The sequence below is a fragment of the Corylus avellana genome, chromosome 1 (assembly GCF_965113065.1).
Source record: "Corylus avellana chromosome 1, dhCorAvel1.hap1.2, whole genome shotgun sequence".
Lineage (NCBI taxonomy): Eukaryota > Viridiplantae > Streptophyta > Magnoliopsida > Fagales > Betulaceae > Corylus > Corylus avellana.
In genome coordinates, this window is record NC_142490.1 from 45,546,308 (window position 1) to 45,571,667 (window position 25,360).

Consider the following 25,360-nt stretch of genomic DNA (forward strand, 5'->3'; position numbering starts at 1 on the left):
AAATAATATAACCGTAGAAAATATATCTTTCCAGAAAATCTGCCTGCAGGATTAGAAAATCTATATGACATATCTTTCGTTTATTCTGAACCAAAATCCGTAACTCCCTAAGAGACTATCCCAAGTTTCAAAAACATTTGATTGAGAATTATCAGCATGCATATAGGGTTTCAGTTAGACAATATCGGAAATTGTTACAACAATCTCGCCATCCACATTTTGTGTCACCTTTCAAAAACTCTCACATATATACAAAGTTTTGTCGTAGAAAAAGAGACTCACACCCCACCTCTTGTTTTCCAACCATGGATGTGATTTTTGAGCCACCAAGAGGAAGGCCATTTTCCATTGAAGTGGGTTACTTTGACACTGTCCTAGAAATCAAAGAAAAGATACAAAAATACCAAGCCATACCCATATCAAACCAAACACTCATCTTCAATGGCAATGTCCTCCAAGACAACCGCGATGTCGAGCACTGCGACATTCTCCAAAGCTCACACATTCAACTCATTGTTTCTCCCGAATTCGATAAAGCCGCTGTTGAGATTGAGAGCTTATCACTGCCCAAGAATTCGAAAGTGCAGCTCAACATCAAGACCCCAACGTCCAAATTTCACGCCCCTCTAGAAATGGACGTAAACAACACCATTGGACAGTTAAAGGAAAAGATACAAGAAATGGAAGCTCTACCTATTAATCGGTTGATGATTCACTCGAGCGGTACTGAATTACAAGACCATAGGTCTTTACGTGATTATGACCTTTCCGACAATTCGGATCTTGACGTCAGTTTCAAAGGGTCACCGACGAATTCGACGGCAGCACGGCCGCCGACTACTGCAGGATCGAAGAAGTTAAAGCTAATGGTGTTGGCGAAATGCGGGAGGAAGAAGATTCCGATTGAAGTGAATGCATCGGATAACGTTGGGGAGCTGAGGAAGGAGCTACAGAAGTTGCAGCAAAGGCTACATTTCCATCTTCCGCATGAGGGTTATTTTTTCATTTACGAACAGAATGTGATGGATGATGACAGGTCGTTTCGGTGGCACCATGTTGGACAAGGTGATACCATAGAAATCTTCAATGGGAGTGTAACCGGCGGTTCATGAATCACGATCGATCATATGTTTTTGTTCCATGATTATGTGCTAGAATTACTTCCGGATGCAATTTTGAGAGTCCATGTGGACAGATGCTTGGGAAGTCAAGCAGAATAAACAGAAGCAATATTCCAATTAATTTCACATGTCTTTGGAAACATGAAGCAATCAGCTCGGTATCGTTTTTAGAATAATTCTATTCTTCTGACTTATTTATTATATTTATTTTACATAGGTTAAAGCATCGTATTTTAAATGTTTTTTTTTTCCCCTTTTTAATGGCTAACATAGAAAGTTACTTAAAACAAGTAATGTTAACCTGTGAAGAGTATCATAATTATTACTTATGAGTTATGACTAATTCTATTTAGTATACTCAGTGAAAATTAGCCCCTCCAAGTTGTGTGAAAGTTATATAATGTTTACTAAACAATATTACTCTTTATAGGGTTAAATGGTTAATTACCTTTTTTTTTCCTCTCGAAACACTACTCATTTACAAGTTGCACCCATTAAACTACCATTAGTTAGTAAAAACCCAATTCTGTTAGTCCAAATCATTTTACAATTAATTCTTCTCGGCATACAAACTTCCCAACTAACGATCAACACTGGCAATCATTAATATATCCCCTTTAATACGAAAGGGTATTAAAGGGGATATTCTCTTGATTATTACTTGGTATTCATTTAAGTTCTTATTATCTTTTTGATCGAGTCAATAAAATAAAACAACTTATTTTTAACATGTTCAATACTATTATACTATAGGATGACCACTTACCTTGATTAGTAGATGAATAAGTGTTTTTTTTTTTTTTTTTTTTACGTAACTCCTTGTCGTAAATGCAGCCCATATGTTCAAAAGACACGACAAGGATTTCTACATACGAAGTATTAACACACTCATATGATTGGGTACTATCTTTTTCTTAGGTTTTTGTTTCTTCACCCTTATTTAACAGATTGGTCACATAAAGAAACACTAAAATCCCAACTTCATTTCCCCATATAAGAGGTATTTAACCTATGGTATACGATATAGAGTAATCTTAAGTTGCACCTTTATTTCAACCAATTTTATTAGGCTAATGTGGCAGTGCACATCGTTATTGGATAAGTTTTATTATTAAAAAAATAAAAAATAAAAAATAAGAGTTGATAGGCACAACCACATCATCCGAGTGAAATGGAAGTATAACACGTGGATTTGGATCCACAACAAATAGCTGCCCAAATTTCTAGAGAACTTATATGGCCCACCTGAATAGGTAGGTGGTTAGACAACTTAAAATTTATTTTGACACGTGGCTTTTATATGAACTCTCGCACATTTGTTATCTAAATTTCTAGCAATTTGGACAGCTAATTTCTGTGAATCTTGATCATCTCAATTTTTTATTCCTATTTAACCTATGGCATACGAGTAATGGGCGTTTGACTACTAGAGGAGTGAGACACTAACTAAATCGATCCAACTATTCAATCATATTGAGGGTCTTGTAAATTAGGACCAAAACCCCTTACAATTGGTTATCCAAATTACACTCAATTCGAATAATCGTCCCACATAGAGAGCTTAAGGGGGCTACAGGGCGTCGCCAATTGCAAGGATCCATATATATCCTTGTGAACAACGTTAATTAAATCTGTATAAAAAAATTACTGTGACTTTAAAAAGGAAAAGATGATAAAATATTTTTGACCAAAATAATTTAATCGTGAAAATTTATTGCGGACCGGGCTTCGTTCGTATTTGCTCACTAGGCTTAGAAATAGTCAGAAGAAAAGGATAAACAGATGATTTTTACAGCAATTAAACAATATGTGTGTGAAGTCATGCAAAGTGCATGCCCATTTAATTGGCCCCTTTTAAAAATTATTTTCTTTGATTATTATTATTATTTTTCGTTGTGAGTGTTAATTTTTTGCGAATCATGTTGGAAGCATGCATGGGAAGAAATTTTCATGAATTTAACAAGCAAATATAGCATTGTAACTACGTACCCCACCCTTATGGCATGAATTTCAATTGGTTTAAAAGATGGTCTACATTGTCTTCTCCTTATTGAGACTTGACATATAGTGATAACATCTGAGACTTCTCTTGGTGGCCTGGCCTGCTTGATTTCTTCTTTTCCAACAATGGATGTGATTTTTGAGCTACAGCAAGGAGGTTCATTCTCCATTGAAGTGGGTTTCTTTGACACTGTCCTAGAGATCAAAGAAAAGATACAAAAATACCAAGCCATACCCATATCAAACCAAACCCTTATCTTCAATGGCAATGTGCTCCAATAAAAAAAACAATGAGACACCAAAATGGTAGTTTTATTATTGAATGAATAATCACATAGGATGTCTTACACATATATACATGTATACAGCAGTATAACAAAAATAGAAAACAAAACACTGATTTCTAATTACATGGGATTGACTCTAATTCCTTCTTTATCTTGATTATTCTCTTTCCTTTTTATATGAGCTTGAGCAGCACGTTAGTGTATCAAATCTTGGACAGATTTGATATGTATGGATCTTTCCTCATTGACTTGTTCACATCTTTCCTTTCTTATTGAGATATGATACTATTGACAACAACTGGCATGATCTTCTTTTTATTGCACGAACACAGTCTGTGAGGATTTATTCTCAACTTAGCCTTGGACAACACGTTCCAAATCAGGTGTAGCTTGAGTAACTGATGGAGGTGTATCACAGGTTGCAGTATGTATTCTAACAGCCCCTCGCAAGCGAATGGGGGGAACCACCATGAGCTTGGACTTGAAGAACAAAAATTGAGCAGAAGAAAGTCCCTTTGTAAAAACATCAGCAATTTGATCTCCAGAGGAAATAAACTTAACTGTGATATCACGGTTCACAACTTTCTCACGTACAAAATGGTAATCAACTTCAATATGTTTTGTACGGGCATGGAAGACCGGATTTGAGGCCAGAGCAATAGCACTAACATTATCACACCAAAGGGTAGGCACAGAGGGAAGAGGAATACCAAGATCTCTAAACAACATACGAATCCAAAACAAATCAGCAGTTGTAAGCGCTAAAGCCCGGTATTCGGCTTCGGTACTTGAACGAGAGACAATAGCTTGTTTCTTAGCACTCCATGAGACAAGACAATTACCAAGAAAGATGGCAGAGCCAGAGGTGGATTTCCTATCATCAGGGCTGCCAGCCCAATCAGCATCACAATAGGCAGACAAAGTAAGAGGGCCCTTGGTGTACAATAGTCCATGATCAACAGAATTCTTCAAGTAACGTAAAACACGTTTGGCAGCCGTCCAGTGAGTGGTAGTAGGAGAATGCAAATGCTGACAGAGTTGATTGACTGCAAATGCAAGTTCGGGCCGGGTCAAGGTGCAGTACTGAAGTGATCCCACAACATGCCTATAAATGGATGGATCAGGAAGAGGAGACCTATCAAATTGGGACAGTTTGCTGCTGGAGGAACAAGGAGAAGTGGACGGCTTAGCTCCTGTCATCTGAACACGATGTAAGAGATCCGAGATGTATTTTGCTTGGCAGAGATGAAGGCCGACGTCAGTCCGTGTAGCCTGAATACCAAGAAAGAAGCTAAGTGGACCAAGATCCTTAAGTGGAAATTCCTGCTGTAACTTGGAGATGAGTGACTGAATTACTGCAACATGAGAACCAGTGAGTATAATATCATCTACATAGATAAGCATGAACAACCGAATGCTCCCATGAGTAAAGATAAATAACGAGGGATCAACCAATGAAGCTATAAATCCAAGTTCAAGCAAAAATGAAGATAACCGATGAAACCATGCCCGGGGAGCTTGCTTGAGACCATACAAAGATTTGTGTAGCTTACAAACAAAGTCTGGATGTAGCTTGTCGACAAACCCTTGAGGTTGTTCCATGTACACTTCTTCCCCAAGATACCCATGTAAAAATGCATTAGAGATGTCCAATTGTCGAATAGGCCAATTAAATTGAACAGCCAAACAGAGAATGATACGAATAGTAGAGGGTTTGATCACAGGACTAAACGTTTCATTATAATCAATACCACATTGTTGTTCAAAGCCACGGGCTACCAAACGAGCCTTAAACCGCTTAATAGAACCATCAGGCTTTTGTTTAATCTTGTAGACCCACTTGTTGCGAATGATATTATGATGCAAAGGTCTTGGACACAAGGTCCATGTGTCATTGGAAACCAAGGCTTGATATTCTTGAAGCATAGCTTCCTGCCAGCGTGAATCAGCAGCAGCTTTAGTAAAGCTGCTGGGCTCCTTCTCGGTAAGAATAGTATGAAAGGAATGAAATGGGTGTTTAGTAGAGTGATAGAGTTTGAAGTTGGTAAAGGGTTTAGGTTTAAGGGAGCCAGTTTGGGAGCGGGTAGTCATTGGATGATGAGGTAAAGGTACAGATTGTTGAGGAGGAGGCAGGGACGGAGAAACAACAAGGGAGGTATCAAGGTGATCAAGAGGGTGTGAATTGAAAATGGGGGAGACAGATTCAGTGTGGTCTAATGGAAGGGTGAGGGGTACAGGGGAGGTAGGTGGGCTGGTTGGGATATGAGATGAGGGAGGGGAAAAGGAAGTAGATGGTGAATGAGGAGTTAGGGGAGGATCCAAGGGTGCAAGTACATGAGGAGGAGCAGGAGGTGGGTTGATAGTTGATGGAGGTGTATCAGTGGGTGCAAGTGATGACTGAAATGAGGATGGCAAAGAGAAACTTACCGGGCTGAGCAAAGGAATATCATTCTGTGCAGTGAGCTTGGAGGGCAGCAGCATGGCATCAGGTTCCTTGGCTGGAAAATTACTCTCATCAAACACCACATGTCGAGAAAGGTAAACTTTGTTGGTGGTGGGATCAAGACACTTATACCCTGCATGATGATAACCAAGAAACAAGCATGGCTTTGACCTATATTCAAGCTTGTGTAGACCATGAGGACGCAAGAGAGGAAAACATTTACACCCAAAAACCCGAAACCGTTGGTAGTCAGGTGCTTTCTTATATAATTTAGAAAAAGGGGATTTGAAGTCTAGAGTGGGAGTGGGTAGCCGGTTGATTATATATACAGCAGTTATAAAAGCATCAACCCAATACTTGTTAGAGAGATGAGCATGCGCAAGGAGAGTTAGGCCAGTTTCTAAAATATGTCTCAATTTTCTCTCAGCAAGCCCATTTTGTTGAGATGTGTGGGGACATGATTTTCGGTGAATGATCCCATATTGGTTAAAGAATGATTGAAATCGAACTGAGTTATATTCTCCACCACCATCAGACTGAAATTGTTTAATGGTGGTAGAAAATTGGTTTTCAACCATGAGTTTAAATTTGACGAATTGATCAAAAACTTCTGATTTGGCATATAAAGGATAAATCCAAGAGAAGCGCGAAAAATCATCAATAAACACCACATAATACTTGTAACCACTCACAGAGGAGACGGGTGAAGTCCACACATCTGTGTGGATTAATTGAAGGGGATGAGTTGAGACACGGTTGGATGGATGGAAGGGTTGTCTTTTGCTTTTGCCCAACTGACATGAAATGCAAACATCACTTTTATTCATATTATGAAAAGACAAGGGTAAAGAAAAATTCTTAATAACACGTGAAACGATATCAAAGGAAGGATGTCCTAATCGAAAATGCCATCCCATTGAGGATGTCTTTATTCCAAGAAATGCAGTGAAGGAGTGATGATCTCTAAGAGAGGATTTGTGAAGCCGAAGGGGGTAGAGGCCATTCTCACTTCTGCCCTCCAGCAGCACCGCATGAGTCCGATAGTCCTTCACATAAAAATGATGAGCAGTTAGAATAAAATAACAATCATTGTCCATACAGAAACGTTGAATAGATAACAGATTGGCAGTGGCTTGTGGACAATGAAGAACTTTATTAAGATGAAAAACAGAATTAGAGGGAGATTGAAGGGTTGTAAGACCAGTATTTGTTATTGTGAGCCCAGCACCATTACCAACAGCCACTGTATCATCACTCTGGAAAGGTTGTTGTAAGCTCAAGTTCTCTAGGTCATTGGTGATGTGGGCATTGGCACCACTATCAGCAAACCAAGGTTGTTCTTCAGTGGCGGCATTAGTTTGAGCCACCATAGCAGCCAACTGAGGTGGTGGATGCTTGCCTTGATAAGCATAATCCATGCGGTGGAAACAATCCAGTGCTTGATGACTGGTTTTTCCACAGATTTGACAAGAAGGCCTACTGCTACGAGTAAACTGGTTGTCATATGCTCCTGGACGGAAGGCCAAAGGACTTTGTCTTCTATTGTTGTATGGTGGCCTAACAGAGTGGTCAGATGCAGGGGAGTACCCATACTGCCGAGGGTGAAAATTGTTTGATCTTGTAGCAAATGAATAGCCATGTTGACGAGGAGAGAAATTGGATTGAGAACCCCGTGGGAGAAATTTCATGGGCTGCTGTGATGGGGTTTTGTTCCTCTGCTGCCAGTTGCGGTCACCTGTAGGTTTGTTAGTAAACAAGGCAAAACTAGCTGGGTCTGCAGAATGAGTTTGCTGCTGCTGCAAAAGTGTCTCATGATTGAGTAAAAGATCACGAAAGGCATCAAATTTCAGAGTTTTGTCATGTGTAGCCATTGCATATGAAGTAATAAAATTAGTGAAGGAAGGATTCAAACCACCAATGATAAATGAGATGAGATCCTCATCAGCAAGAGGACTACCAACTATAGCCAATTGATCAGAAATCCCTTTGGCAGTCTGAATAAATTCTGCACAGGTTTTATTTTCTTGGCGAATGGTCTGAAGTTGGCGTTTCAACTGAGTGATGCGATACTTGGATTGGGACGCAAATCTGTTTGCCAAAGAGTCCCAAACTTCTCGAGATGTGTTGAGTCCAAAGACAGTAGACACAACATTTTCAGACAAAGTTACAAGGATCATACTAAGAAGACATTGATCCTTCTTTGTCCAATCCACAAATGCTGGATTAAGTACTTCTTTACCTTCACTATTAGGAGGTAAGAATTGAGGAGGGCAAGGCTCTGAACCGTCAACTATGCCCATAAAGTCATGACCACGAAGGATTGGCCGGAATTGAGACAACCATGTTGGATAGTTAAGGTTGTCAAGCTTAATCTGAACTGTGGGAGTGGGATTTGGAAAAGAGAAAGCAGTGCTGCTAGAGGCGGCCATTGAAGGATCGAAATTCAGCGTTGGCTATAAGGCTCTGATACCATAAAAAAAACAATGAGACACCAAAATGGTAGTTTTATTATTGAATGAATAATCACATAGGATGTCTTACACATATATACATGTATACAGCAGTATAACAAAAATAGAAAACAAAACACTGATTTCTAATTACATGGGATTGACTCTAATTCCTTCTTTATCTTGATTATTCTCTTTCCTTTTTATATGAGCTTGAGCAGCACGTTAGTGTATCAAATCTTGGACAGATTTGATATGTATGGATCTTTCCTCATTGACTTGTTCACATCTTTCCTTTCTTATTGAGATATGATACTATTGACAACAACTGGCATGATCTTCTTTTTATTGCACGAACACAGTCTGTGAGGATTTATTCTCAACTTAGCCTTGGACAACACGTTCCAAATCAGGTGTAGCTTGAGTAACTGATGGAGGTGTATCACAGGTTGCAGTATGTATTCTAACATCCAAGACAACCACCATGTTGGGCAATGTCAAATCCATCAAAACTCACACATTCAGCTCAATATTGTTTCTCCTGAACCCAATAAAGCCATTGTTTCTCCTGAACCCAATAAAGCCATTGTTGAGATTGACAACTTATCGATGTCCAAGACAATCCAGGTCAACATAAAGACCCCAAAGTCCAAATTTTATGTCCCTGTACAAATGGACGTAAACGACACCATTGGAGAGTTAAAGGAAAAGATAAAAGAATTGAAAGATGAAGCTATTATTGATGAGATTGTGCTTCATTCAAATGGCATTGAATTACAAGACCATAAGCCTTTACGTGATTATGAGTTTTCGAACAATTCGGAAGTTGACGTTAGTTTTAGAGGGTCACAGAAGTTAGACATAATGGTGCTGACAAGGTGCGGGACGAAGACGATTCCGGTCGAGGTGAATGATTTGGATAATGTTGGGGAGTTGAGGAAGGAGCTGGAGAGGTTGCAGAAGATGATACCTTTTCCTCTTCCACAAGAGGGTTATTTTTTCATTTACGAGCAGGATGTGATGAATGACAATAGGTCATTTCGGTGGCACAATGTTGGGCAAGGTGATACCATAGAGATATTCAATGGCACTGTCACATCGATGGCGCCAGACCACCCATCGCTTCCAAGGTGAATGATGGGAAATTACCGTCAGGTGCTTTTCAATACCGACAAGATTAATTAGTTAATTTCTTATGTATTTGTGCTGAATGTCAACGAAATTGATGAACAAGAAAGAAAGAGGAGACTGATTGGCAGATTGTGATTTGGAAGACCTTTAGTTTAATAACTTTCTCTATTTTTTTTATTTTTATTTTTTATTTCCCATCTAGAAGATTCCCCATCTTTGGGTTGCCTTTGACGTCAAGTATTATCATATATACTTATTATATTTTCCCTTTTGTCTTAAAATATTTCTACCTTTTGTAGCTTTAGGGTTTCACTATAAATTTGGATAAGTTGTATTAGAATAATGAGATTTTTCCATTAATAATATTATCAGTTTGCTTTATCTTTATTTTGTATATTTTTTAAAATTTTTTTTTTTGAAATTTAAATAATATTTTATGATTTTATTATTAATAGGACACATGGCGACATATTGACCTTTGAATCACATTTGATGACTAGGATTTAAAAAATTATTGATGTGCAATTTTCCCCCGATTGCCACGATATTCAATGGCTCACTTTTTCTAAGTAATGAAAAACAATACATAAACATGGCATTTAAAGACTATTGAGACAATGATGAGTTGTCAAGAACGTAAAGAAGGTAGGATAGACAATTGGATCGTACAGCCGCCCACCTGAAAGGATACACGGATCCAACTATTCATTTTGGGTAAGACCAATACAAGTTATACAACCATTCAATTATAGTGAAGATCGCAGCGTGGTTTAAAAAAGAAAAAACAAACTAACTAACTAACTAACACACAAAAACAAAACGAGAGAAATGATCAAAGATTTCTATTTGATATGTTTGTTAAAAATTTTATTTTATACTTTTCAAAACAAAAACGTTGACAAACAACTCAAAACACAATTATTTTAACCTTTATGTATTATCAAATTAAACACTTAAAAAAAAAAAAATTTCCCCAAAATACATTAACAAATAACAAACATACCCTATTGTGCTTAAGTCATGCCGACTGCATGTGTTAGAACTATCTGCTCACTATGCATGAAAATTGTGAGAAGAATAGTACATTTCTAAACAATATTTGCATGATACAACATACACTATGGACCCAATCTTAATTGACTAGTTGAAGAACAGTACCTTTGTTAAACTAAGGTAACACTAATTTTCAATTCTTCTCCTTCATATACAAGATACACTATGGACCCTCGGACTTTTCCGGAAATGCATTCATGCACTCCACAAATTTCATGTTACGAAAATGAATATGTAGCAGTTAATTTCCTTCTTATTTTGTTATTTTATTGCTATTTCCTTGCGTTCTTTCCTTTATCGGTGCTTAATTTTAACTATATAATCTGCTAAAATTAATTTATCTACACAAAAATGAATTGATTGGTTTCTGGTAGACCATGGCGATCACCATTCGCCGACAAGGTTATCCGTTTAAATTGAAGATTCTCATTGCTGCAAAAATTGTTGATATAAAAAATTTAGTTAGAGAAAATGATTGGTCTCTCACCAGATCAAATGGACTTGACCTACAACGAAGAAGTTCTAAGAGATGAACTAATTGTGCTAAATTATCAAATTACCCCGCGACGACCCTCATTGCTAACCACAAAATTCTAATTTGGATCAAGGCGGATCCCGTGCATCTGTGTAGCTTATTAGTCAAAGACGTTACGGTGGGGCAAGTGAAAGAAATACTCCATGCAGAGTTTAGGTTGTAAGAATTCTATATATATTAAATGCAAATTAACAATAAAACTAGTAGCATAAATAATTTAATATATAAGTACCTCCACCCATCGCTTTGCTCAAGCAGGTTGAAGAGTAACTTCACAGCAACCAAAACTTGAAAACCAAAAATATTGAGAGGTTCTTTTAACCTATGCCTACCAGTGTGTGCCAATTGATGGAATACACAGGTCTTATTTATAGGTAGGTCAGAGACCCTCAATTAGAGCTGTTACCTTAATTATTCTTTCCATCAAGGAATAAAAATCAAATAAATAATCAATACTGATTATTTGATTCCACAAAATAAAATCAATAATGAATTCAAATATTTGTTTCCACAAGAATTAAATCGACAATTTAATTTAGAATATTTGATTTCATAGAATAAGCTTTAATTGAAATAAACCACTGAACACCGTAATTATATATATTTTATAATCATAATAATATATGTGACATAAGGGACATACCTTAAATAAAATTTCTTACATTCTCCCACTTGGCCCTTATGACACATAAATTCCTTATAGTGTTTAGTTCTATGATATGGCAATTACTTTATTTATTCTAACCATTCATAGAATCATCCCACTCACTCAAGGAATACTACACACGAATCATGGCGGTAAAGCTTTTATATGATAAGCCGTCCTTTCCATGTATAACAATGTGCAATATCTCCCTAAATTAGTACTTTATGAATAATGTACTTTATGAATGAACTTCCTATAAGTCATTCGGGTCCAAACTTAATTTTAATCCCCATGGATAAGGTAATAAATGTGAACAAAACTTTATTAAAATAACATGATGTCTTGAGATTGATTAGAAAGAACTAAGTACAAAATGAATCAATGAGTCCCATATGCTCCACATGACTTTTAAAATGCTTTACCGGTAAACCTTTAGTCATGAGATCCGCAATCATTAGTTCAGTCCTGATATGCTCAGTAAATACTTCATTCCTTTCGATGTTCTCTCTCACATGAAGGTGTTCTCTCTCACATGAAGGTACTTGATGTCGATATGCTTACTTCTGCTTTCACTTTTATTATTCTTAGAGAAGAAAATGGCAGTACGGTTATCGCAAAAGATCTTTATTGGTCTCGCTACCGAGTCGACAACCTTGAGACTAAAATTTCTCAACCATAATGTCTGTGTAGTGGCTTTATAACATGCAATAAATTTTGCCTCCATTGTAGATGTAGCAACGATAGCCTGCTTGCTGCTTCTCCAAGATATAGCCCCTCCAGCAAGAAGAAAGATATATCCTGAAGTAGACTTCCTGCTATCTACACATCCAGCAAAGTCTGAATCTGAATATCCAACTACCTGCAAATGGTCAGTGTGTCTGTATGTCAGATTGCAGTCCTTGGTTCTTTGCAAATACCGCATGACTTTCTTTGCAGCTTTCCAATGTTCCAATCCTGGGTTGCTTTGATATCAACCCAGCATTCCAATTGCCATTGCAATGTTAGGTCTAGTACAGACATGTGCATATAATAGGCTGCCAACTGCAAATGCATATGGGATACTTTTCATCTGCTCTTGTTCTAATGCATTATGGGGACACTGATTTTTACTGAATTTATCCCTTTTAATGATAGGTGCTACAGAAGTTGAACAGTTCTTCAATCTGAATCTCTCTAAAACATTTTCAATGTAAGCCTTTTGAGACAATTTTAATATTCTGATTTTTGTCTATGTGAATCTCTATGCCGTTGACATAGGAGGCATTACCCAAATCTTTCATTTCAAAGTTTTGAGAGAGGAACTGTTTAGTCTCTTGTAGCAAACCTAAATCATTACTTGCAAGCAAAGTATCATCTACATATAAGACTAAGAAAATAACTTTACTCTCACTGACCTTAAGGTATATGCATTGATCAACAAAGTTTTCAATAAAACCATATGAAGTAATAACTTTGTGAAATTTGATATATCATTGGCGGGAGGTTTGTTTAAGCCCATAAATAGATTTCCTTAATTTGCAAGCCTTCTGATTGTTATCATCAAATCCTTCAAGTTGTTTCATGTATACCTCTTCTTCAAGATCCCCATTTAGAAAGGCTTTTTTAACATCCATTTGATGTAACTCTAGATCAAAATGAGCTATTAATGCCATGATTATTCTAAATGAATCATCTTTGATATTGTAGAGAAGGTTTCATGATAATCAATGCCTTTCTTCTGAGTAAAACCCTTGACCACAAGTCTAGCTTTATATCTTTCAATATTACCAGAAACATCTGTTTTGGTTTTGTAAACACATTTGTAGCCTACGGCTACAGCTCCTTTTGGTAAGTCAATGAGATCCCAGACTTGATTTTTAGCCATGGATTCCACCTCTTCCTTCATGGCATTGAAACCAAAATGTGGAGTTATTTTCACTCATGGCTTGTGAAAACGATTTTGGATCATTTTTAGGCACAACATCAAAATCATACTCTTAAAAGTATACAACATAATCACTAGGGATTGCTGGTCTGCTTATTCTAGAAGATCTTCTTAATCCAACTTCCTCCGCATTTGGAGGAGGTTGAGTAGGTTCATTCAAAACCTGTTCCTTGGGAGTTGCCTATTCTAAAATTGATTGTGGTTCAAGGCAATCATTTTGATTTTTCCTAATTACAATCAAACGTCCTTCATGTGAAGGAGCTTCAGTCAACTCTCTTGCTTCCTCTAATTCAACCATTTGAGGATGAGCACTCCCACTAGGCTCAGCATCCTTTATAAATTTTGCATTTATAGACTCAACAATTCTAGGACTATGTGAAGGATAGTAAAACCTAAATCCCTTAAAGTTAATTGCATAGCCCATAAAAAATCCATTGGTTGTCCTTAGGTCTAATTTCTTCAGATTTGGATTGTAAATCCTCACTTTAGCAGAACAACCCCATATGTGTAAATGATTTAACTTGGTTTCAACTCATTCTATAATTCAAAAGGTGTCTTGAGGACAGCCTTAGATGGAACCTTGTTTAAAACATACACAACAGTTTTTAAGGCTTCACTCTATAAAAATACAGGCAAATCGGAACTACTAAGCATGCTCCTAACCATGTCCATAAGTGTGCGATTCCTTCTTTCTGCTACACCATTTTGTTGAGGTGTGCCAAGCATCGTGTATTGAGCCACAATACCTTCCTCTTCAAGGAATTTCGCAAATGGACCTATCATTTGTCCCTTTTCTGTGTACCTACCATAGTACTCTCCGCCTCTATCAGTTCTTACGATCTTGATTTTCTTTTCCTTTTGTTTCTGTACTTCTTCCTTATAGTTCTTGAAAGCATTTAATGCTTCAGCTTTATCATTTAGAAGATAGAGATACATAAACCTTGTATGGTCATCAATGAAAGATATGAAATATCTTTGACCATTTATGCATGGAGTAGGAAAAGTTCCACAGATATCAGTGTGTATGATCTCAAGAATCTCAGAACTCCTTATGGCACCTTTAGTGGTCTTGGTGGTTTGCTTTCCCTTTATACAATCCACACAAGTACCAAGGTTTGTAAAGTCAAGAGTTTTTAGAACTCTATCATTCACTAACCATTTGATTCTCTCTATGCAGATATGTCCTAATCTCCTGTGCCATAACAAAGCGGACCTTTGATCCATTAGACTCCTCTTTATGCCAACATTAGTATGCAATGATAAATAGTTGTTTTCAAAGTTGGGATCTAGATCAAATTTGAATAAACCATCAATTTTTATTTCACCATCAATCAATTGTTCACCTTTAAAAATACCGAAAGTTGAATTGATAAACCAAAATCCAAAACCAACAGTATCCAATTTGGAAACAGAAATTAAATTTTTAGAAAATTCTGGAATAAAAAATACATTTTCAAGATCTAAAACATTTCCAGATTTCAAAATTATTTTAAAAGTCCCAACAGCTTCTACTTGTGAAAACAGTTTATTTCCTGAATAGACACGTTGTTCATTGCTTGCTGTGTTGTGAGAAAACCCTGCATTGAGTTGACAATATAGATTGTAGAACCCGAATCAATCCACAATGTATTATTAAGAGCCTCAACAAAAAAAAGATTCATGACACACTAGAGATATAAGATTACATTTTCTTTCGAACCACTTTATATACATTTGGCAATCTTTCTTCATATGCCCTTATTTCTTGCAGAAGAAACAAGTATCCTTCTTGCCAATTTTCTTGATTGACACCTTGTTCTCCTTCTTGAATTTTTGGGCATGCTTGCCTCTCTTGGTCTTTCCCTTAGCATGAATAGCCATGTGAACACCTTCTGGCTTCTCATGTTTTAACCTCTCCTCCTCTTGAACACACATGGTCAGAAGTTCATTTATTGATCATTTATCCTTATGTGCGTTATAGGATATTTTAAAAGGATCATACTCAGGGGGGGAGAGTTCAATATGAAATGAACCAAGAATAACTCAGATATATCAATCTCTAGGGACTTGAGTTGAGCTGCCATGTCCCTCGTTTCCATAATGTGCTCACGCACAATTCTGGAATTATCAAAGGACTTGCTTGATAGCTTCTTCATTAGGGTGCTGGCTAAGGCCTTATCAAAACTCACAAATTGTTCCTCAACTGCCTTAATGAATGCCTTAGCCTTAGTGCATTCAGGGATAGAACCCCTAATGCTCTTAGAGACATGAGATTTCATGAACATTAGACTTAAGCGATTAGATCGCTCCCACCATTCATGTTTAGCAATCTCTTGTGGGTTCTTTTCTCCGTGAGGGGGGGTGGTTCGTCCACACGGAGCGCCAAGTCAAGCTCCAAACATCCCAATGTAAAAAATAATTTTTTTTTTCCAGTTAGTAAAATTGTTAACATTAAGCATTGGAACATGAAAAGTTCCATCCATTAAAGCAGAAGGAATAGCTGCAATAACCAAAGAAAATACTTTAATGCTATGAAATAACTTTATTTAAATTAACCAATGTTAATTTAATAATAAATTTCAACCTACCTGTGGGTAAAGGTTGCATCACGCATGAAATTTATTCTTTATTAATAAGCAGACTAATAAATTTAGCATTAATAAATAAAATTTTCCGTACCTGTGGGCTTAAGAGAAGTTTTATTTTCAAAGTTAAATTTACTATCTTATTCTAATTAAGTCAAAAAAAAATAAAAACGTCCATGTGGAGATTGGCAAATTAAATTTATGAATTAATTACACCATGATGTTAATTTTCTTTATGAAGTTCACATATATAATCTTGATGCAATTATCATTATAAGATCGAGATGCTGTAGCTCTACCAAAATTATTATAATAATCACTACTTCATTAACATCCAATAATTGTATAGATGTCAAAATAAAGTTCTCAAAAATAAAAGACAAAACCAACATGTCAATGGGTAAACAGTATTTTTTCAAAGTACAACCAGATAGTGTTTCAGGTAAATGGGGGGGGGGGGGGGGGGCGTACAATGGCACACTTAAGTCTCAAGACTTGCCTTGTCAGAGCTTTCCGATTGCAATTTTGGATAGTAGCATAAACATTTACCAACATATGTGGCTTAGTTAATTATTCTCAGGTCTAGACATCAAACAATTTATTTAAACAATGCATTAAAGAAATAATAATTTCAATGCTAAATAATTTAAATGATAACATATATTAAATTGCAATATAAAAGCTTATGAAAATACATGGCCTAATACTAGAATGTCTTAGGCCCCTTTAACCTTAAGAGCCTAGGTTCTAATTCCATAAGAGCCCTAAACTGTTTTCTCCCCCCCCTTTTTTTTTTTTTTGTTAACTAAATGGGTTATCGGGTTGGGCTTCCTTATTGGGCCAGCCTTTGGTTTCTGTATTGGGTTGGCCCAATCGGGTTAACTCACTTAATAAACCAATTTTTTTTGTTTTTTTTGTTTTTAACTGTATCAGGCTTGGGTTAAAATAAACCCACACCCAATGGCCGAAAAAACACTAGACCCGGTTTCCTTATGGGTTAAAAACCCTACCCGGAAAACTTAATCCCAACTTGGAAAATATTAAAACCCTAGCCACCACCTATCTTCTTCTTCCTCATGCGCCAGCTACCAAGGGCCGGCGCTCCGGCCGAACGACAGGCATCCCGTGTGGGGCTGCCGCCCGTTTTTTTTTTTTTTTTTTGGGTAGCCCCGGTGAATAGCCGCTGTTCAAGCTAGAAGATCGGCAGCCCGTGTGGGCGGCGGCCGTTTCTATCCATCACAGGCGGATAAAAATTTAATAAAGTTTGTTCAGCATTAAGATATTTGTGGTATTAGAGAATTGTTAAAATATCAGTTTTATTCGTTTAATTAAATAAGCCAAGTTAAAATTGACTTATAGTTTTATATTCATTTCTCGATACGATTTGAATTGACACTTTTAATTAGATGGGCACGATTTGAAATAGAAACTTTTTGACAAATTGACAATTGGCTTAGACGGCACCGTTATTTTTCACAAAATTCAAGAACCCACAAATTTTTATGTTTCTCTTTCAGCGACTACAAAAACGCATAGTTTAAAGTTTAAACTTATGAATCGTTTAAAGCAAAATTCAATAAGAAGTCCAAAATCAACATTTGTTGTTGTCTGCATGTCTCGTGAGTCATGAATTGTTTCAATTATTCAATACATATCGTTTAGAAAAGTTACTGTTCACCATCTTAACCTACAGCTCGATGGTGAGGGTGGGCAACAAGAGACGTCCTAAGAAGCCAAACAAATTAACTGAGGAAAATTTTCAAACTGACGTGGCAGACAAGAGAAAGAGAATTGCATTTTTTTTAATTTAAAAATCTCTGCCACGTCAGTTTGAAAATTTTTTTGAATTCATTTGTTTTGCTCTCTAGCACTTCTCAGGCAACAAAGGGCGCATTCACGGCGGATCTACCTAGATAATTAAAATTTTTAAAATTTAACACGTGCAACCTCTAGCAAGCATTTTTTTTGTTTTTTTTTTTAAATTGAAAATTTTGGGTGCTATTTTGGTAATCAAACTACATGTAAAAATAATATAACCGTACGAAATATATCTTTCCAGAAAATCTGCCTGCAGGATTAGAAAATCTAGATGACATATCTTTCGTTTAGTCTGAACCAAAATCCGTAACTTCCTTAGAGACTATCCCAACTTTCGAAAACGTAAATTATAATCAAGATTTGATTGAGAATTATCAGCATGCATATAGGCTTTCAGTTAGACAATATCGGAAATTGTTACAACAATCTCGCCATCCACATTTTGTGTCACCTTTCAAAAACTCTCACATATATACAAAGTCGGTCGTAGAAAAAGAGACTCACACCCCACCTCTTCTTTTCTAACCATGGATGTGATTTTTGAGCCACCAAGAGGAAGGCCATTTTCCATTGAAGTGGGTTACTTTGACACTGTCCTAGAAATCAAAGAAAAGATACAAAAATACCAAGCCATACCCATATCAAACCAAACACTCATCTTCAATGGCAATGTCCTCCAAGACAACCGCGATGTCGAGCACTGCGACATTCTCCAAAGCTCACATATTCAACTCATTATTTCTCCCGAATTCGACAAAGCCGCGGTTGAGATTGAGAGCTTATCACTGCTCAAGAATTCGAAAGTGCAGCTCAACATCAAGACCCCAACGTCCAAATTTCACGCCCCTCTAGAAATGGACATAAACAACACCATTGGACAGTTAAAGGAAAAGACACAAAAAATGGAAGATCTACCTATTAATCGGTTGATGATTCACTCGAGCGGTACTGAATTACAAGACCATAGGTCGTTACGCGATTATGACCTTTCCGACAATTCGAATCTTGACGTCAGTTTCAAAGGGTCACCGACGAATTCCACAGCAGCACGGCCGGGTCCGACTATGGCAGGATCCAAGAAGTTAAAGCTAATGGTGTTGGCGAAATGCGGGACGAAGAAGATTCCGATTGAAGTGAATGCATCGGATAATGTTGGGGAGCTGAGGAAGGAGCTACAGAAGTTGCAGCAAAGGCTACATTTCCATCTTCCGCATGAGGGTTATTTTTTCATTTACGAACAGAATGTGATGGATGACGACCGGTCGTTTCGGTGGCACCATGTTGGACAAGGTGATACCATAGAAATCTTCAATGGGAGTGTAACCGGCGGTTCATGAATCACGATCGATCATATGTTTTTGTTCCAATGATTATGTGCTAGAATTACTTCCGGATGCAATTTAGAGAGTCCATGTGGACAGATGCTTGGGAAGTCAAGCAGAATAATTAAACAGAAGCAATATTCCAATTAGTTTCACATGTCTTGGAAACATGAAGCAATCAGCTACGTATCTTTTTTTAGAATAATTCTATTCTTCACACTTATTTATTATGTCTATTTTACATAGGTTGAATTGGCGTATTTTAAATGTTTTTTTTTTTCTATTTAATAGCTAACATCAGATGTTACTTAAAACAAGTAATGTTAACCTGTGAAGAGTATCATAATTATTACTTATGAGTAATTCTATTTAGTATATTCAGGGAAAATCATCCCCCCCGCCCCCACGTTGTGTGAAAGTTATATAACGTTTATTAAACAATATTACTCTTTATAGGGTTAAATGGTTACTTACCTTTTTTTTCCTCTCGAAATACCACTCATGTACAAGTTGCACCCATTAAACTACCAGTAGTTAGTAAAAACCCATCTGTTAGTCAAAATCATTTTACGGCTAATTCTTCTCGGCATACAGACTTCCCAACTAACGATCAACACTGGCAATCATTAACACGCCCTTTAATACGAAATGGTATTAAAGGGGATATTCTCTTGATTATTGTTTGGTATTCATTTAAGTTTTTATTATCTTTTTGATTGAGTCAATAAAATACAACAACTTATTTTTAACATGTTCCATACTATTAAATCACTTAATTAATACTTTAACACTCACCCTTACACGTGGAACATTTAATTTAAATAGGGGGTAATTTGACGGAGTCAAGGTTCGATCCCGTGATTTTTGGCTCTAATACCATATTAAATTATCAGTTATCCCAAAAGCTTAAGCTGATAGGAAGAGATAAATTTAATCACTTAGTCAATACTTTAGCAATTATACTACAGGATGACTCGTTGTTGTAAATGCAGCCCATATGTATAGAACACTCGACCAGGATTTCTACATAAAAAGTATTATCACACTCATATGATTGGGTACTATCTTTTTCTTAGGTTTTTGTTTCTTCACCCTTATTCAACAGACTGGTGTAATAAGGAAACACTAAAATCCCAACTTCATTTCCCCATATGAGAGGTATTTTTTTTTTTAATTAAAAGGGTGGGAAGGGGCGACCAGTGTAATTTTTCCCCTTGGGCGTTACCATCGGGGTCCCCACCCGCTGTGGAATGTCCGGTTTGAGCCATAGCTACTGCCGGGGAAGGCTAGCCCGTCACCACAACCCCACCAACGTGCAAGCCGGTAAAGCCCCTTCAAAGTAGCATCTGGTTCACGCATCTACTACCGCAAGCGGATTCGAACACGCGACCACTTGGATGAAATGAATTCCATTACCAACTCGACTACCACCTTGGTGGTATATGAGAGGTATTTAACCTATGGTATACGATATAGAGTAATCTTAAGTATCACACTTTTATTTTAACCAATTTTATTAGGCTGATGTGGCAGTGCCACATCGTTATTGGATAAGTTTTTATTATATATATATAAAATAATAAAAAAAAAATAAAAAATAAAAAAAAATCAAGGGTTAATGGGCACTACCACATCATCAGAGTGAAATTGAAGTATAGCATGTGGATTTGGATCCACAACAAATAGTTGCCCAAATTTCTAGAGAACTCATATGGCCCACATGAATAGGTAGGTGGTTAGACAACTTAAAATTTTTTTGGACATGTGGCTTTTATATGAACTCTCTCATTTGCTATATAAATTTCTAGCAATTTGGACAACTAATTTATGTGGATCTTGATCATCTCAGTTTTCTATTCCTGTTTAACCTATGGCGTTCGACTAGTAGGCGTTTGACTACAAGAGGACTGAGACACTAACTGAATTGATCCAACTATTCAATCATATTGAGGGTCTGGTAAATTAGGACCAAACCCCCTTACAATTGGTTATCCAAATTACACTCAATTCGAATAGTCGTCCCACATAGAGAGCTTAAGGGGGCTACAGGGCGTCGCCAATTGCAAGGATCCATATATATCCTTGTGAACAATGTTAATTAAATCTGTATAAAAAAATTACTGTGACTTTAAAAAGAAAAGGATGATAAAATATTTTTGACCAAAATAATTTAGTCTTGAAAATTTATTGCGGACTGGGCGTTGTTCGTATTTGCTCACTAGGCTTAGAAATAGTCGGACGATCGAAAAGGATAAACAAATGATTTTTACAGCAATTAAACAATATGTGTGTGAAGTCATGCAAAGTGCCCATTTAATTGGTCCATTTTAAAAATTATTTTCTTTAATTATTATTTTTTTTCATTGTGAGTGTTAATTTTTTGCGAATCATGTTGGAAGCATGCATGGGAAGAAATTTTCATGAATTTAACAAGCAAATATAGGATTGTAACTACGTACCCCACCCATATGGCATGAATTTCAATTGGTTTAAAAGATGGTCTACATTGTCTTCTCCTTATTGAGACTAGACATATATTGATAATATCTGAGACTTCTCTTGGTGGCCTGGCCTGCTTGATTTCTTCTTTTCCAACAATGGATGTGATTTTTGAGCTACAGCAAGGAGGTTCATTCTCCATTGAAGTGGGTTTCTTTGACACTGTCCTAGAGATCAAAGAAAAGATACAAAAATACCAAGCCATACCCATATCAAACCAAACCCTTATCTTCAATGGCAATGTCCTCCAAGACAACCACAATGTTGGGCAATGTGAAATCCTCCAAAACGCACACATTCAGCTCAATATTGTTTCTCTTGAACCCAATAAAGCCATTGTTTCTCCTGAACCCAATAAAGCCATTGTTGAGATTGACAACTTATCGATGTCCAAGACAATCCAGGTCAACATAAAGACCCCAAAGTCCAAATTTTATGTCCCTGTAAAAATGGACGTAAACGACACCATTGGACAGTTAAAGGAAAAGATAAAAGAATTGGAAGTTGAAGCTATTATTGATCAGTTGGTTCTTCATTCAAACGGTATTGAATTACAAGACGATAAGCCTTTACGTGATTATGAGTTTTTGAACAATTCCGAAGTTGACGTTAGTTTTAGAGGGTCGAAGAAGTTAGACATAATGGTGCTGACAAGGTGCGGGACGAAGAAGATTCCGGTCGAGGTGAATGATTTGGATAATGTTGGGGAGTTGAGGAAGGAGCTGGAGATGTTGCAGAAGAGGATACTTTTTCCTCTTCCACATGAGGGTTATTTTTTCATTTACAAGCAGGATGTGATGGATGACAATAGGTCATTTCGGTGGCACAATGTTAGGCAAGGTGATACCATAGAGATATTCAATGGGACTGTAACATTGATGGCGCCAGACCACCCATCGCGTCCAAGGTTAATTAGTTAATTTCTATGTATATGTGTCGAATGCCAACGAGATTGATGTACAAGAAAAAAAGAGGAGACTGATTGGCAGATTGTGATTTGGAAGACCTTCAGCTTAATAACTTTCTCTAATTTTTTGTTTTTTTTATTTCCCATCTAGAAGATTCCCATCTTTGGGTTGCCTTTGACGTTAAGTATTATCATATATATATACTTATTATATTTTCCCTTTTGTCTTAGAATATTTCTACCTTTTGTAGCTTTAGGGTTTCACTATAAATTTGGAAAAGTTGTATTAGAATAATGAGATTTTTCCATTAATAATATTATCAGTTTGCTTTATCTTTATTTTGTGTCTTTTTTTATAATTTTTTTTTTGAAATTTAAATAATATTTTATGATTTTATTATTAATGGGACACATGGCGACATATTGACCTTTGAATCACATTTGATGACTAGGATTTCAAAAATTATTGATGGGTAATTTTCCCCCGATTGCCAGGATATTCGATAGCTCACTTTTTCTAAGTAATGAATATGAAATGAATCAAGAATAACTCAGATATATCAATCTCTAGAGACTTGAGTTGAGCTGCCATGTCCCTCGTTTCCATAATGTGCTCACGTACACTTCTGGAATTATCAAAGGACTTGCTTGATAGCTTCTTCATTAGGGTGCTGGCTAAGGCCTTGTCGGAACTCACAAATTGTTCATCAACTGCCCTAATGAATGCCTTAGCCTTAGTGCATTCAGAGATAGAACCCTTAATGCCCTTAGAGACATGAGGTTTCATGAACACTAGACTTAAGCAATTAGATCGCTCCCACCATTCATGTTTAGCAATCTCTTGTGGGGTTCTTTTTTCCTTGAGGGCGGGTGGTTCGTCCACACGGCGCGCCAAGTCAAGCTCCAAACACCCCAATGTAAAAAATAATTTTTTTTTTCCAGTTAGTAAAATTGTTATCATTAAGCATTGGAACATGAAAAGTTCCATCCATTAAAGTAGAAGGAATAGCTGCAATAACCAAAGAAAATACTTTAATGCTATGAAATAACTTTATTTAAACTAATCAATGTTAATATAATAATAAATTTCAACCTAACTGTGGGCAAAGGTTGCATCACACATGAAATTTACTCTTTATTAATAAGCAGACTAATAAATTTAGCATTAATAAATAAAATTTTCTGTACCTGTGGGCTTAAGAGAAGTTTTATTTTCAATGTTAAATTTACTATCTTATTCTAATTAAGTCATAAAAATAAAAACGTCCATGTGGAGATTGGCAAATTAAATTTATGAATTAATTACAACATGATGTTAATCTTCTTTATGAAGTTCACATATATAATTTTGATGCAATTATCATTATAAAATCGGGATGTTGTAGCTCACCCAAAATTATTATGATAATCACTACTTCATTAACATCCAATAATTGTATAGATGTCAAAATAAAGTTCTCAAGAATAAAAGACAAAACTAACATGTCAGTGGGTAAACAGTTTTTTTTTTTAAAGTACAACCGGACAGTGTCTCAGGTAAGTGGGGGAGCGCACAATGGCACACTTAAGTCTCAAGACTTGCCTTGTCAGAGCTTTCTGATTGCAATTTTGGATAGTAGCATAAACATTTACCAACATATGTGGCTTAGTTAATTATTCTCAGGTTTGGGTATCAAACAATTTATTTAAACAATAAAAAAACAAATTTAATCTTAAGTCCATGCATTAAAGAAATAATAATAACAAGAGTTGATGGGCACTACCACTTCAGCCCAGTAAAATAAAAGTGTAGTATGTGGATTTGGATCGGCAACAAATAGCTACCCAAATTTCTAGAGAACTCATATGGCCCACCTGCCTAGATATATAGGTGGTTAGATAGCCTAAAATTTATTTGGACATGTAGCCTTTATATGAACTCTTTCACATTTGCTATCTAAATTTCTAGCAATTTGGACAACTAATTTCTGTGGATCTTAATAATCTCAATTTTTTATTCCTGTTTCGCCTATGGCATAGGAGTGGGGGGCGTGTGACTAACAGAGGAGTAAGACACTAGTTGAATTGATCCAACTATTCAGTTATATTGAGCGCCTTGTAAATTAGGACCAAGACCCTTACAATTGGTTGTCCAAATTACACTCGATTCGAATAGTCATCCCACATATATAGAGGGCTTAAGGGCATCGCCAATTGCAAGGATCCATATCCTTGTGAACAATGTTAAATCTGTACCCAAAAAAAAAAAAAATACTGTGACTTTAAAAAGAAAAAGATGATAAAATATTTTTAATCAAAATAATTTAATCTTGAAAATTTATTGCGGGCCGGCCTTTGTTCGTATTTGCTTACTAGGCTTAGAAATAGTCAGAAGAAAAGGATAAACAGTTTATTTTTAAAGCAATTAAACAATATGTGTGTGAAGTCATGCAAAGTGCCCATTTAATTGGCCCCTTTTAAAAATTATTTTATTTAATTTTTTCTCTTTTCATTGTGAGTTAATTTTTTGCGAATCATGTTGGAAGCATGGGAAGAAATTTTCATGAATTTAAAAAGCAAATATAGCATTGTAACTACGAACGCCACCCTTATGGCATGGATTTCAATTGGTTTAAAAGATAGTCTACATTGTCTTCTCCATATTGAGACTTGAAATATT

At 36.4% G+C, this 25,360-nt stretch overlaps 4 protein-coding genes across 4 annotated transcripts; all 4 read left to right on the forward strand.

Moving 5' to 3' along the window:
- Positions 1–305: 305 nt before the first annotated feature.
- Positions 306–1,112, forward strand: LOC132168482 (ubiquitin domain-containing protein 7SL RNA1-like). The gene has a single exon (XM_059579472.2). The coding sequence runs from the start codon at positions 306–308 to the stop codon at positions 1,110–1,112; it is 807 nt and encodes a 268-aa protein (XP_059435455.2).
- Positions 1,113–3,248: 2,136 nt separating this feature from the next.
- On the forward strand, positions 3,249–9,436 carry LOC148589942 (ubiquitin domain-containing protein 7SL RNA1-like). The gene is made up of 2 exons (XM_088515831.1): positions 3,249–3,396; positions 8,772–9,436. The coding sequence occupies exons 1-2, from the start codon at positions 3,249–3,251 to the stop codon at positions 9,434–9,436; spliced, it is 813 nt and encodes a 270-aa protein (XP_088371957.1).
- Positions 9,437–18,500: 9,064 nt separating this feature from the next.
- On the forward strand, positions 18,501–19,310 carry LOC132172832 (ubiquitin domain-containing protein 7SL RNA2-like). The gene has a single exon (XM_059584399.1). It carries the CDS (start codon positions 18,501–18,503, stop codon positions 19,308–19,310), a length of 810 nt encoding a protein of 269 aa, XP_059440382.1.
- A 2,582-nt stretch (positions 19,311–21,892) lies between these two features.
- LOC132170080 (ubiquitin domain-containing protein 7SL RNA2-like) lies at positions 21,893–22,714 on the forward strand. Its single transcript, XM_059580988.2, has one exon. It carries the CDS (start codon positions 21,893–21,895, stop codon positions 22,712–22,714), a length of 822 nt encoding a protein of 273 aa, XP_059436971.1.
- The last annotated feature ends 2,646 nt before the right edge of the window (positions 22,715–25,360 follow it).